The sequence below is a fragment of the Phacochoerus africanus genome, chromosome 2 (assembly GCF_016906955.1).
Source record: "Phacochoerus africanus isolate WHEZ1 chromosome 2, ROS_Pafr_v1, whole genome shotgun sequence".
Taxonomy (NCBI): domain Eukaryota; kingdom Metazoa; phylum Chordata; class Mammalia; order Artiodactyla; family Suidae; genus Phacochoerus; species Phacochoerus africanus.
Genome location: NC_062545.1, coordinates 27,414,308 through 27,429,462, shown reverse-complemented (window position 1 = coordinate 27,429,462; position 15,155 = coordinate 27,414,308). Strand labels below are relative to the sequence as shown.

At 38.3% G+C, this 15,155-nt stretch overlaps 1 protein-coding gene across 1 annotated transcript in view; it reads right to left on the bottom strand.

The window, feature by feature from the left end:
* The window catches only part of MAP3K5 (mitogen-activated protein kinase kinase kinase 5), a 215,670-nt gene that overhangs the window by 109,317 nt on the left and 91,198 nt on the right, over window positions 1–15,155 (bottom strand). Inside the window, exons 6-7 of the mRNA XM_047770111.1 lie at window positions 14,322–14,428; window positions 11,513–11,683 (exon numbers count right to left, since the gene is read on the bottom strand). Of these exons, the coding sequence (XP_047626067.1) occupies window positions 11,513–11,683; window positions 14,322–14,428 (278 nt within the window). The remainder of the gene's footprint in view (window positions 1–11,512; window positions 11,684–14,321; window positions 14,429–15,155) is intronic.

The window sequence follows — 15,155 nt, the reverse complement described above, 5'->3', positions numbered from 1 at the left end:
TTTAAGGTAGGGAGGAGTCTCTCAAGTTTACTTATTAGGACAGGGAACCATGGAAATATTAAGTTATGCAGTTTACCCAGTTGCTGGATTCCAAAACTGAGTTTTCTCTGTATTACTCTGCCTATCCTTTGGTGGATGTTAAATTTTTTTTTTTTTAGTCCTGTTTCATTACTTCCTGCTTTTGTTTTTGTTTTGTAATAAAAGGGAACTGGGGAGTGCCTGTACTAGCTAAGTGGAAACAAATCCAACTAGTAACCAGGAGGTTGCAGTTTCAATCCCCGGCCTAGCTCAGTGGATTAAGGATCCAGCGTTGCCATGAACTGTGGTGTAGGTCATAGACACAGCTCGGATCCTGCGTTAATGTGGTGTAGGCCGGCAGCTGTAGCTCCCATTTGACCCCTAGCCTGGGAACCTCCATATACTGTGGGTAGGGCCCTAAAAAGAGAAAAAAAAAAAAAAACGGGGGGGGGGAATTGGGTGAAATGGGGAAAATAATAATGAGAAATAGAAATAGAACTGCTTTTACATTAAGGATACAGTTTGAATTCTATATACTACAGAAACAGGTACTGACATAGTCTTGGAAAGAATGGTGTTTGTCACAAAACATATTTGATCAATCTTACTAGACTAGAGACTAATATTTTTAAAAGACTAATATGACAACACTGATGAATGTACCCACGAAAATGTGCCAAAGAACTTCTTTTGGTCGTTGAAAAGTTTACAGTCGAACTAGCATGAACATGAACAATACATCAATCCTTACATAACTATAATACATATATGTGTATAACTGAATCACTTTGCTGTGCACCTGAAACGAACACAACATTGTCAATCAACTGTACTTCAATAAACAATAAAATTAACAATCAAACAAATCTGTAAACAGTGATTAATAGTGTGAAACGATCTAGAAAGATATAAAGTGATGCGAGGTAGCTGAAGCTAAATTAAGACTTCGTGAAGGAAATAAATCTTACAGGTGGAACCAGGCATCTTAAGATAATTCTGGGGAGTATATTTGAGTAACTGCGGTTATTTCTACTATTGCTGATTTTTTCTATTTTAGTTCTAAATGTCTGCTGAAAGGATAATTTGTATTCCTTAATTCATTTTCACATTGAAGAGATGCAAAATTCTGCTTCGAGCTTTCACAGAAATAGATTTTTGTCCAAGAGCTGCCTGCTGTCAGAACTGTATTTGTCACCTGTATTTGCAAGGTAGCTCTAAAAGAGGTTAAGTACTTGATAATGGAGTGATGAGTCTTTATAATAAGGACTTAGTTCACTTTTTACATCTGTGCTGAGATGTTCAACAAAGTCAAGAATAAAGGAAATATTCTTGAATCAATTGCTTTGCGCTAAAGAGCACCTACTTTCCATCAAAGAAAATCGAGCTCAAGTTCCTTCTATTTAGCTGTCATTTTCCCTCTTAGTGATATAACAGCTGTGATTCTCTCCATGAGACATACAAGTAATTAAATTAGAATTTCATGGTGCTTTACATCTCTAGGGATATTTCTAAAATTATCACTCATGAAATAACTCACAGGCAAAGCAGGGCAACATAAGAAAACTAGTGTCATATCACTGTTGATTCGATCTCGAGATGGGGGAAACCCTCTCCAATTCAAAGTACTTATTTGTATATAATCTTTATTATAATAGAAAACTCAGGACGAAAAATTTAACAACTCAAAAATTCTATCTTTTTCCAATTCTTTTATTATTTGCATATTTTTCCAAAGAAAGGGAATTGTGCTTTTTAATAATCTGTTTTTAAATTTTGATATGATATTATGACACATGTTACTACTAAATATTTTCAAAAAACCACCATTTTCTTCTGGGCATATACCCAAAAGAATTGAAAGCAGGGAATTCAAACCCATGCTTTCTTTCCCTTTATTTATTTATTTATTTTTTGTCTTCTTGCCTTTTCTAGGGCTGAACCCGCGGCATATGGAGGTTCCCAGGGTAGGGGTCTAATTGGAGCTGTAGCCACCGGTCTACACCAGAGCCACAGCAACACGGAATCCAAGCCACGTCTGTGACCTACACCACAGCGCACACAACGCCAGATCCTTAACCCACTGAGCAAGGCCAGGGATCGAACCCGAAACCTCATGGATGCTAGTCAGGTTCGTTCACCACTGAACCATGACGGGAACTCCCAAACCCATGCTTTCAATATTTGTACACCCATGCTCACAGCAGCATTATTCACAATAGCCAAAAGATGGAAACAATCCAAATGTCCACTGACAGATGAATGGATAAACACAATGTGGTATATATACACAAAATGGAATATTGTTCAGCCTTTTTTTTCTTTTTCTTTTTTTTTTTTTTTTTTGGTCACACCTGTGGCATGCAGAAGTTCCTAGGCCAGGGATCAAAGGTGCACCATACCAGGGACCCGTGTCACCTCAGTGACAACACTGGATCCTTAACCCCTAGACTACCAGGGAACTCCTATTCGGCTTTTAAAAGGGAAATTCAGATACATGCTACCACATGGGTGAAACTTGAGCACATCATGCTAAGTGAAATAAGCCAGTCACAAAAAAGACAAATACTATATGATTCCACTTCTCTGAGATATCTAGGGTAGTCGAATTCATAGAGACAAAGCAGAATGGTGGTTGTCAGGGGCTGGGGGGAGGGGAGAATTGAAAGCTGTGGAATGGGTACAGAGTTTGAGTTTTGTAAGCTGAGAAGGTTGTGGGAGGATAGGTGTGATGGTAACACAGCAGTGTGAATGCACTTCATGCCACTGAATCACACACTTAAAAATGGTTAAACGCTAAGTTTTATTTAGGTATATGCTTACCACCAACCTCCCACCCCTGGCAACTTTGAATGAATAATATTTCATCACTTGGGGATGGTATTCCTCCATTTAATTTTTTTCCCGCTGTTGGACATTTAGGTTTCTTCCAATTTTTCATTACCATAAAATTCCGTGTAGTGAACACTGCAAACACAGCTTTGTTTCCACATCTGCTATTTCTTTAGGACAGATGACAAAGGACATAACTGGATGAAAGAACATGAATTATTTCAAGGCTCTGATACATAATGCCAAACTGCTTTCCAGGAAGGCCTTACCAGTTGACATTCCCAAGAGCAGTGTAGGAGAGAGACTTTTACCTTGCACCCATGCCAAAGCAAAGTATTCTCATCTCTTTCCATTTCTGCTAATGGATAACAAGAAAGCACAGCTCCGGATTTTAATGGGCATGCATGTGATTGCTCCTGAGAGTGAACAGTTTTCATATGTTTAGGACCAATCTAAACTTTATCCTTCCAATAACTGCCAATTCTCTCAAATTAAAATGCAAAGCCATATTCTAAGAAGGCCAGGAAGATGGGAGGAGACAGATTTGGGAAAGCTCTGAAGGGGAAGTAGGGCCAGGGCTTTAAACGCAATCTTTAAGGATATGAAGAACAGTCAAGATTTAGGAAGACTTGAGTGTCAGCAAAATATGGGGAAAGTCTAAACATTAAAAGAAGGAACAGTTGTACATACTATCAATTATGGTTAAGCTAGTCAATAAATGGATGCACTAAGCAAGAACTCTGCATTGCTGAAAAACTGCCCAAGCAATTCTGACATTCAACCAGGCTTGGAAACAATTGTTTTGGTTTGCTAAGCAAAATCACCCATTTTTCCAGTGTTCCTTCGTTGTCGTCATCATGCCCGGCAAAGAGCTAGTTCTCTCACTCATCCCTCTGACAACTGGATTACAGAGAGCAAGCCTTAGTTTCTCTCCTTAGGTGATTAATACCTTTTAGCCACAATCAGGAAACCTCCACAGTGACATATTAAATATTACCATTCTTGGACTTTGACTTGGTCATGCCACAACAGAGCTTACCCTCTGTTGAATGCGGTATTAAATCAAGGTCAAGGCATGAGACCAATGCACCAGGGTGCTTGTTTACAAAGCAATGATAGGCACACTGTGTTTTTTATCCAAGTCTCCAGGTCATCCTAGAACTGCTGTCCCTTAGGGGTCTCTACACGATACCAATGAGCTGGGTGTCACACTGAGTTACTAAGAACTCTTTAGGTTTTGTGTTCCAAGGATAAAAATCATCCAAAAATTGGAAATGCATTTCACAGATACAACAAGGGACTAAAAAAAAAAAAAATGATGTCAGTGGAATAACGGTGAGATGAAACTCTGGGGGCTAAGGAAGGTCACAGAAATAGAGATAGCATGGAGAAAGATATCTCAAAGCCAAGAAAAAGAAATAAAGGCTAATCCGGCAAATGGAAAATAGATATTGGTCTTTATTTGTATGCCGATTGGTGTGTTACATAACTCTTCCAAAGTAAAGCCAATCCCATTAATAATGTAAAAACTAAACAGTTATTAGGCACACATTACTGTTTGAATAGCACTGTCACTGACGTAAAAGAAAATTAGTTGATAAGGCAGAGCTCTCTGTTTTTTCCCAAGTTACTATGGAAAAATGAACATATTAATGCTAAAAACAATCTTGTTGCTTTTAATTTCCTGGCTATGGGTCTTTTTTGGCATTACAACAGGGGAGACATGATTATGCTAATACAGTACAGGCATCTAATTTCTTTCCAAAGTTCGGAAAATGACTTCATGTCTCCCCTCAAGAGTGAGAATATTGTCATCTCTAACAAAGATACGATTTCAAGTAATCACTGACTGCCTGTCCCATGTGACCCCAGACAGCAGTGGTGTGTGAAATTCAAGCAAGGCCTATGCACAAACTGTACATACTCTGACTTTTCCCTCCTTAGCTGAAATGTTCAGCTAGATCTAGAAAGAAGAAAAAGGAAACTCAGGAATATATTAGGAAAATGGAATCTAATCATTATCCATTAATCTAGTCAACATCCATTTTGAACATGGATTCGTATAATGTTATATAAAGACATACAGAAGATATTCGCATATTATATACAAAGGCTATAACTAAGGGTCCTACCAAACTCTAGGACTTTAACATATGTTGTTTTATTTAAGACCCCAAACGGAGCATCTACTCCTTCTAAAGTGATAAGTTGAAACCATCTGTAATCATCCCATCCTCCCAGCCAGTGATTTGTGTAATCCTGGGCTGATGATGAAATACGAGAAGCATAAAGATATGTACACAAAGTGTAGGCTAGGTTTTCATGAATGTTTTCTTTTCTTTTCTTTTCTTTTCTTTTTTCTTAGTCCTAAGAAAAAGATACAAGAAAAGACGGCTTCCTTCTCTCTTGACTCAGACCTTGGCTTAGCTAAGTTAGATGGATGGCTGAGATGACCATAGCCACCTTGCAAGTCTACGAAGGCCAGACTGAGGGCAGAGCCACCCACAGCAATAACAAGACAATAGACCAGCTGCCATTTTTAAGTGCCAACTCAACTGCACCAGACTCAGCCCTATTTCTTGATTTCATGTTCTAGAAGTTTCACTTTCTTATTGGTTAAGCCCTTGGAGTAAGGTATACAGCTACTTTTAGGATGCTAAGAGCAGAATTTCTAACTCATCTAGATAGGTATTCCTCTTATTTTTCAAATAAGAAAACTGAATTTCCTAAAGGTTAAGTAATTTGCCTAAGAGGACACTGTTTCCAAGTATCGAGTGAACATTTTTTCCATGTCAGGCTCCCAAAAGCCCGGGCCTCTTCAACAAAACAGATATTCCTAGAAATGTCTGTTCCTGCAAATTCCAGGAAAGAGAGCCTAGGATACAGTAAAAACAACACTGGATCTGAAAAAATTAGATTTGAAATTTTATTAATCACAAAACATCAAGAAATTCACTTAAGTTCTTTGAGTTTCACTGCCTTAGCTGTAAAATGGGAAGAAATATGTCAGTCTTAACTACTTTACAAGGAGCTTATAAGCCTCCAGTGGTTAATAACATATATAAAAACCTTGTGGGAACTCTAACGTTTAAGGGATTGATAATTATAAACACTGCAAATGTCAAAACGTTCTCAGTAAGTTACGCTGCATGTGACTTCAGCATAACAACGTCGTGGTTATTTCTCTTTTGGATTAGGTTAAAAAAAGAAATTGTGGAGATAATTTTGACAATGAACTATCCATGGTCCTCCAAGTCTTGGTCCAAAATATTGCCTTGGGTGGTTCCAGTTAAGTCTGTCACTTCAGAAACTCCTCCATGTTTTGTTTGTTTGTCTGTTTAGGATGTAGGTCTAGGCTCTTGGGTCACAGTCTGTCCTATCTCAAAAGCTGGCTCTCCTGCCAGCTTGCTCTCTCCCCTTCTTTATCCTGTAGCAGCCCCAAACATCCTCTAACCAGTGCTTGTGATGGGTACCACTGCTGCTTTCTTCAACTAACACTTCACTTTATATTGAAGAGCTCCAGTAAAAAGCTATAGCCTTTTGGGAGTTACTGTTGTAGCTCAGCAGGTTATGAACCTGACTAGTATCCATAAGGATCTGGGTTTGATCCCTGGCATTGCTCAGTGGGTTAAGGATCCGGCATTGCTGTGACTATGGTGTAGGCTGGTAGCTGCAGTTCTGCTTTGACTCCTAGGTTGGGAATGACCATATGCTACAAATGCAGCCCTAAAAAGGGAAAAAAAAAAAAATCCGCAAAACTAAACCAGTTTGACTACCTAAGATCAAAAGGGCATTTTTCAGAACTTAACTTGGATTATAGATACTTAAACATAGAAAAAAAAAAAAGTGCATTATTTTAGCCATTCACAAGAGCTTCAATGACCAGAAACAACTAAGGAAGTGACAATGAAAAACATCAAATGTTAGAGAACTACTCTCATTTTATACTTAAATCAGCAGGATGTGTTCTTTCAAACTACTCACCCTCTGTCCCAGATAAAAATTCAACAATTTTGCAGGTGGGGGACATCCAAGACATGAGGAAGTTTCCGGGCCAGGGATCAAACCTGTGCCATTGAAGTGACACAAGCCACAGCTGTGACAATGCAGGATCCTTAACCCACTGAGTCACTAGGGAACTCCTAAAATTCAACAATTAAAGTTTGTCCTACATAGCAAATTCTGCAAACTTAAAAAATCTAAACCAGAAACTTTCTCTTATTTTGTATTTTTGCATTCTGAATCCCAAGTAAACGTCTCAGAAAACAGACCTGCATTAGAAGGTCTCCCTAGAAGTACAAAAATGCCCTCAATGCTCAGAGGCATGTTACATTTTCTCCCTGTACTATAAATTTTCTCCCTGTACTATCACCTTAGAGATGTTAAAATGGAGAATTTCAAGAAAGAGGTCTATGTGCCATTGAAATCACAACTGCTTGCAGCTCTTTTTCTATTAAGTTGAAGCTCTTATCCTTAAACTGGAAAGTAGATGACCATCCATTCAAGCCAACAATTCAGGCTATGAAAAGTGTCCACAGAAAGAAGTTTTAGGGATTGACCGTCTGCCGCTCAGTCCTTAACCCATCTTGGCATTTGAAAGGTGAAAGCTCAGAAGATTATGGCTCAAAAAAGGTCAGCTGAAATAACTCTCTGGGACCCATGACTCCTGGGTAAATCTGGTCAGATGCCTAATAACCTCAGTGAGGCCCTCTTGTGTCAGCACCCTGACAATGGGCTTTTACTTAGCTCCAACAAAAAGAGTGCTTAGGGATGGTGCCAACATACCAACAAGAGTGAGTATGTTTGCAGGACTGTGGGAGTTGCACTGAAACAGTATAGAAGTGGCTTTACAAGTGTGAGGGCATAAAAAAACACCATTTTAAACTAGGAGATACATATACACTATGGAATATTACTTAGCCATTAAAAGGAAAGAAGTGATGGCATTTGCAGCAACATGGATGGACCTAGAAATGCTCATGCTAAGTGAAGTCAGTCAGACAATGAGACACCAACATCATATGCTATCACTTACAGGTGGAATCTTAAAAAAAGAACACAATGAATTTCTTTGCAGAACAGATCCTGACTCATAGACTTTGAAAAACTTGTGGTGTCCAAATGAGACAGGTTGGGGGGTGGGGCATGTGCTGGGGGTTTGGGATAGAAATGCTATAAAATTGGGTTGTGATGATCATTGTACAACTATAAATGTAATAGAATTCACTGAGTAATTAAAAATAAAATAAAATAAAAATAAACTAGGAGAGAAATCATAATGGCCTTCAGGACAAATGGCTATAATGATAATAATGGCAGGTTATAGATAGGTAATCTACAGTAGAAGTGACACTCTTACATTACTCAATAAATCAGTGAATGACACACCAAGATCAAGCCCTAAGCTTCCTCCCATCAAAAGACTTTGAGTTCTAACAGCCTTCTCTGTTCTTACTAGAAAACTAATGAATAGCTTAAAAAAATCATAGAAGACTGACATTTTCTAATTTGACCTGAAGACTCTGAACACAAAGCTCTTTTGAGAGATAGGTAATGTCCCTCAGCTAAATGGGCACCACAGAACAAGAGCCAGGATTGGGAAGTATAGAGAGTTAAAACAAAAACACAACCAGAAAAAAACTCTGTACTTTACTGAACTTCCTGTGACCTTGAAAGCTCTCAGTAGTCTAAATCGTTCGGTTTTTCAAATGGGGAAACACTTCCATTTTATTCCTGCTCACGATGCACATTAACTTCCTAAGAGAGATTTTCCATTTGAGTTCCCTGACCATGAATCAGGCTTTAAAATCAGGCTTTTAAAAATTACCCATGCATCTCATTGTCACTACCAAATCAAAGCACTTATACTGGCACAATGCTCCCAAATATCAGATTCTAATTCTCCTACAATTAAGAAATCTTTTGGTAATAGAAAGGCTTCAAGGTTGCCTTCCTCCTTTGTGACAGCAGAACCTGGTTAGAAGAAACTGTAAAACTCTGGGTTGTAGTAAAAACTCACAATACAAATTTAAAAGTTAAACCAAAGCTATCCATTAAAATCTGGGAAATCACTGTTTCCAAGTTTTCCTCCCTGGTTATAACCTATTATCCCAATTTCAGTCCCCCATTAAACGGCTAAGACGATAACAAGATTTTGAAACATTAAGAGTTTCTGTTTTACAACCTAAAAAATGTCATGGCTATCACTGAAGATCACCTGAACTCAGTGAACCCTCTTTAATTTTTTTTTTTTTTCAAATTAGGGGCTATTTTGAGAATGTTTTAGAAATACTAAAAAGTATAGAAGCGTAATATAAGCAACACCTCCCACCCACATATTCACCACTCGGTTTAAGAAATAAAAGATTTTAAATATTCTTACAGCTGTATGTGAAGCTCTCCATGGTCCCTTTCTATTCCTTCTTGCCTGGTAACTATTATACTGAATTGGGAATTTTTGATGAGCATACATGCATCTATACCAGAATTGGGAAGGAATTTAATCTAGATGTGTATGATTGTTTTCATTTTTTATTTTTATTATTTTTTTCTTTTTATGGCCGCACCTGTGGCATATGGAAATTCCCAGGCTAGGGGTCTGATTGGAGCTGCAGCTGGGCCCACGCCGCAGTCATGGCAACACCAGATCTGAGCCCCATCTGCGACCTAGACCACAGCTTGTGGCAACACTGGATCCTTAAACTACTGAGAAAGGCCAGGGATGGAACCTGCATCCTCACAGAGACAACACTGGGTCTGTAACCCACTGAGCCACAACGGGAACTCCCGTATGATTGCTTTTATAGTTTCTGATAGCATACTCTATGTATCCTTCTGCCACTTGCTTATTTTGTTCAATTTATGATTGTTTTTAATTTTGAAAGCTTTACGAATAGAACCTTCAAGAATGTCTCTAGGGTATATAATTGGTAGTTGATCTGCTCAATCTAGGGAAGGCTAGCTGTCAACTTTTCTTGATAATGCCAACCAAAACCTTTAAGTAGTTTCCTACAACAACCAGCAGGGGACTAGGATCCTGTTTCTCAAATATCTTGCCAACAAGAATATCCTTGCCAAATCTGACATGGTCAGATTTAGAAACGTTTGTTAATCTGCATAGCATCATTGGCAGGAGGATCAGGGCAATAGAACCCACTCTGCCATTTCCAAAGTCCAAAACCTTGATGAGGAGATGCATTTTAATATACTCTAGTTTTTATGGTTAATGGTATTTTTAAGCCTTGTTTAAAAAACACGTTCCTATCCCAAAGTCACAAATTCAGTCCGTAGTTTTATTCTAAAAATTTTTTCCCAAAGGCACTTTCAAAAAATATTTTGATCTTTAATTCACTTAGGTTTTATTTTTTGTGCACGGGTTAAAGTAGCGATTCACTTTTATTTCAATTTGACAAAGCTGATAAACAAGTTTCCCCAGTACCATTCCGGAAGGGTTCCTCCTTTCCACTTTGGCTCATGAAACATACCGTGTTATAAATGTAGCCTCAGATACATATTTCAACCTGTTCCAGGCTCTCTCTTCAGTTCCAGTGTTTTCTCTATGTCTGCACTCATATTGCAGTATTTGAATTATTACAACATGATGGTATGTCTTGTTTTCTGAAAGAGCAAGTCCTTCTACCTTGTTCTCCAAAACTGCCTGGACATTCTTGGCCCTTTATTTTTTTTCAAATAAATTTTAGAATCAATTTGTCAAGTTACATGAAAAGCCCTGCTGTGGAAAATAGCACCTTCAAAACATCAAGTCTTGGAGTTCTCGCTGTGGCTCAGTGGGTTAAGAACCCAAAATAGTATCCATGAGGATGTGGTTCCATCCCTACCTCACTCAGTGGGTTAAGGATCCAGTGTTGCCATAAGCTGCAGCATAAGTTACAGATGTGGCTCGGATCCAGCATTGCTGTGGCTGTGGTGTAGGCCTCAGATGCACCTCAGATTCGACCCCTAGCCTGGGAATTTCCATATGTGGCAGGTGTGGCCTTAAAAAGAAAAAAAAAAAAAAATCAAGGCTTCGCATCCACAAACTTGGTGTATTTTTCCATTTGTTCAGGTTTTCTTTCATATCTTTTGCTAAACTTTTATGAATTTCCTCAATTATATTTTTATACATTATATTCATAGGTTTTTAAAATCTATTTTCTTTCTTTCTTCTTCTTCTTCCTTTTTTTTTTTGCCTTTTTTGTCTTTTCTAGGGCCACACCCTTGGCATATGGAGGTTCCCAGGCTAGAGGTCTAATTGAAGCTGTAGCCGCCAGCCTACACCACAGCCACAGCAACAAGGGATCCCAGTCATATCTTTGACCTACACCACAGCTCATGGCAATGCCGGATCCTTAACCCACTGAGCGAGGCCAGGGATTGAACCTGCAACCTCATGGTTCCTAGTCGGATTCGTTAACCACTGAGCCATGACAGGAACTTGCTAAAATCTATTTTCTTAGGTCATATCTTCTCATCCAATTTAGTCAAATTTACTCTGCCCTACAAAGTGAATTTCATCAGTTATTTGCTAAAGCTATAAATTCTAAGATTTACTTTGTGATATACAATCTAAAGGATTATAATAACTTAACACTCTCATTTGTAAGTGATTTACATGTAAATATAAATTTGTCACGGATTTTTCAAGTATCTTACCCTGTATACTTACCAAGAAGCTCCACGGTCTCTACTTTCAGTGTCCATGAAATTAGAGTCCAAGAACATATCTTTGTAGATTCGACCAACAAGGCAATACATATCTGAAGCAACTTGCCCTTGGCTTTGCACCAGGGGAAGCATAATGTCAAGAGCTTTTGGTCTATCGCCAGGGAGATTTCTCCTAAAGTAGAGAAAGGAAATATCCTTGTTTCAATATGGATTACAGAAGCAATTCAGGCCAATGATCTTTTAAAAACTATTTAATATATTGATTCACATTAGTGAAGTTTGGCAGGATAAAAACAATGATTAGATTTTGCGAGTCCTTGGCAAATTTTTTGATTCTATTGCATGTCGACTGCATCTAACAAGGATTTCTTTTGAGTTGCTTTTCTGCTGAGGGTGATGGATTTGTGCTTATCCATCCCAAATCCTTCCGATTTCCCTGCAGCCTCTATTCAGGTTCAAGTTGGTGGAGTGAGATTAGGCATGTAGTCTGTGGCCTTGAATGGGGCAGAGTCAACGAATCAAACAGGCACGAAACCCTGATGCTACTGGTTTCGATAGCTTTTGCTCCAAAAACACTGAGTAAACTAATTCAGAGACAATACCAACAAACCAGCTTTAACTCAAGAGTCACCTAACTTCTACCTGCAACTTCAACTGGATTATCTAAGGAAGCTGCTCTATGTAGCTCATTTTATTTATTTATTTATTTATTTATTTATTTATTTATTTATTTATTTATTTATTATTTATAGCTTTTTAGGGCTGTACTTGTGGCATATGGAAGTTCCCAGGCTAGGGGTCTAATTGGAGCCACAGCCACCAGCCTACACCACAGCCATAGCAATGTGGGATCCGAGCTGCATCTGTGACCTATACTACAGCTCATGGCAATGCCGGATCCTTGACCCAACGATCAAGGCCAGGGATTGAACCTGCATCCTCATGGACACTAGTTGGGTTTGTTTCCATTGTGCCACAACAGGAACTCCCTATGTAGCTCATTTGAAAATTAGAAAGTGTGTGTAGACTTTTCTTAAAGATAAAAATTATCTTAAAAGTTATTTCTTGGACCTTGAAAACACTACGCTAAGTGAAAGACACCAGTCGTGACAGACTATATATGTTATGATCTCATTGTATGCAGTTTCCAGAACAGGCAAATCTGGGGAGACAGAAAGTAGACTTGTGATTGCCTAGGTCTTGGGGATTTGGGAGGAAATGGGAGAGTGATCTGCTAATGGAGAGAGAGGTTTGGGAGTGATAAAGGTGCTCAAAAGTCTATGGTGTTGATGGTCACACAACTCTGTTAATAAAGCCCACTGAATTTTATAGTTTAAATAAAATTTATGGTGTATGCATTATATTTCAATAAAACTGTTATATAAAAAGAACTATTTCTATTCTCAACTACCATTTTAAGCCTTTCGGTCCATGAAATTCCTTTTTATACTTTGTAATAAATACCTTGCATTTAGAATAATGCTTCATACAAATACATTTATCATTTTATTCTGTTCTATTTTAGGAGAGATAGAAACAAAATACAGATAAAGGGAAATACAAGAGGCTTTCATTTTTCATTTCCAAACAATTTCATTCCATCTTTCATTTTATCGTTCAAAAAGGATTTATTTGAAAACCCGTGGGAACAGGTAATCTCTGGAGGTTTCATCTCACTCTGTCAAACCTAAAGAAAAAGTTGTTTAATAAATGAGGAGATAAAATATACTTTCATCATACATGTATTGATAAAGTTTGCAAGTTCTAAAGTTTGGGTTAGCCGCCCAGCTAGCTCAATCGGTAGAGCATGAACTCTTAAAGTTTGGGTCGATAAAAAAGGAAAGACATAATCCCTAGTTGAAGAGCACACTGACTTTTGTTTGGAGACAGAGGCAGGAGAACCTGGTGGTGAAGAAGGCAAACACCAGCATCAGCCAGATCTGAGTGTGAGCCTCCGTTTTATGATGTGCTAACTGGCGGCCTGGAAAAAAAGTCACTCAACCTCTTCAGTTTCCTCATCAGTAACATAATTAAGCCTTCATGACGAACGTACAAGAGATGCGAGGTCCTCCCTCTTTTCCTTTTCGTCATCCTCTTCAGCTGTAGTTATTACACACATATTCAATTCTCCGCCATGGAAAAGAACAGCACAACTAAGTTTCGGACAGTTCAGTGCTTCAGGGTCTCTATGGCCAGAGGAGGGATGGTCCTCCACTATGACTGTGGGTACAAAGTGGCACTATGCCAGCCATCATGCGGACGGAAGGCAGAGGCGGGACCAGAAGCAGCAGCGTCAGTCCTGGTCCTAGCAGGTTCAAGGACACATGACCCAAAGTGTGGCCCACAGAGTTTTGATTATAATTAGGTATGTTCAGAGCAATCCCAGCAAAGGTATTCTCTAGTTAGGAATACGCTCACCTAGATATAACTATCCATATTCTATTCTAGTTAATTTTTCTGTAAATAACCATTTGATGTTGAGGATATTTAAAGATAACATCGTATCTACGCAACTTAAATTTTTCTTAAAAAGAGAGAAATAACAAATAAAAACTTTGACAGCGAAGGAAAAAATTTTAGAATTTAAATATACAAACATTGAGGGGGCTTTTTTTTTTTTTACTGACAAAAGAAGTCAGAAAAAAATAAGAACACATGCTACCTGTATTTTATATGGTTGAAGTAGAACTATTAATATTACATCTAATAGGGAGCAGTTGCAAGGCTACAGCAAAAACATACCATAGAAAAAATAGGCACATTAAAAAATAAAACGCTAGCACATTGTGGACGGAACTTTTTCTTCTTACCTATTCAGTGCAAATGCATAATGAAACTTCACATGGTGATGGGAGGCCAAATCAAAGGTTGGCAGCTTTTCTAAAGTCTCTACCAGCTTCACAATAGAATCGTAGTCCTTTCAAACAAGAGGAGAATAACATAGAATTAAATCATTAGGAGAGAGTCCTGACAACGAAATGCCTTTGAACAACCGGATACCTGAATCTGAGACGGGCATTAAAAAGAGAAGTAGAACTCAAGGAATCCTTTAAGAATCTAGAACCACAAAGAAAGACTTTGAAGAACCTAGAACAAAAAGAAACTGTTTGTTTAAATAAGGGGTTTGGATTATATAGATAAAACATTCGAGTTACTACATCTGGCCTAAAAAATAATAAACCATCAAGCATGCTAAGGCTATATTGTCAAATTTTGGGTGGTTTTCTTTTCCATGGAGCCAGATTCTTGGTATGCATGTCTTATTAATTACTTTTAGGGAAATAATTTCCAGAATATCAAGGACATAGAGCAACTGACTGAACTTCTGTTATAAGTAACAGAAACAATTTCATTTCAACCTAAGTTCTCTAGTCATGAGATCCTAAGTGCCGCATTTCTCAATTTCATTTCAACCTAAGTTCTCTACTCATGAGATCCTAAGTGCCGCATTTCTCCATGTGAGTCTCTGTTGTCTACCTGAAGGTTTACTCAAGCCTGAAAGGTTAGAATAAGAAACCAGAGGTTGGAGTTCCTGTTGTGGCTCAACAGTAGAAAACCCGACAAGTGTACACGAGGATGCGGGTTCGATCCCTGACCTCGCTCAGTGGGTTAAAGGATCCGATGTTGTCCTGTGTAGGTCACAG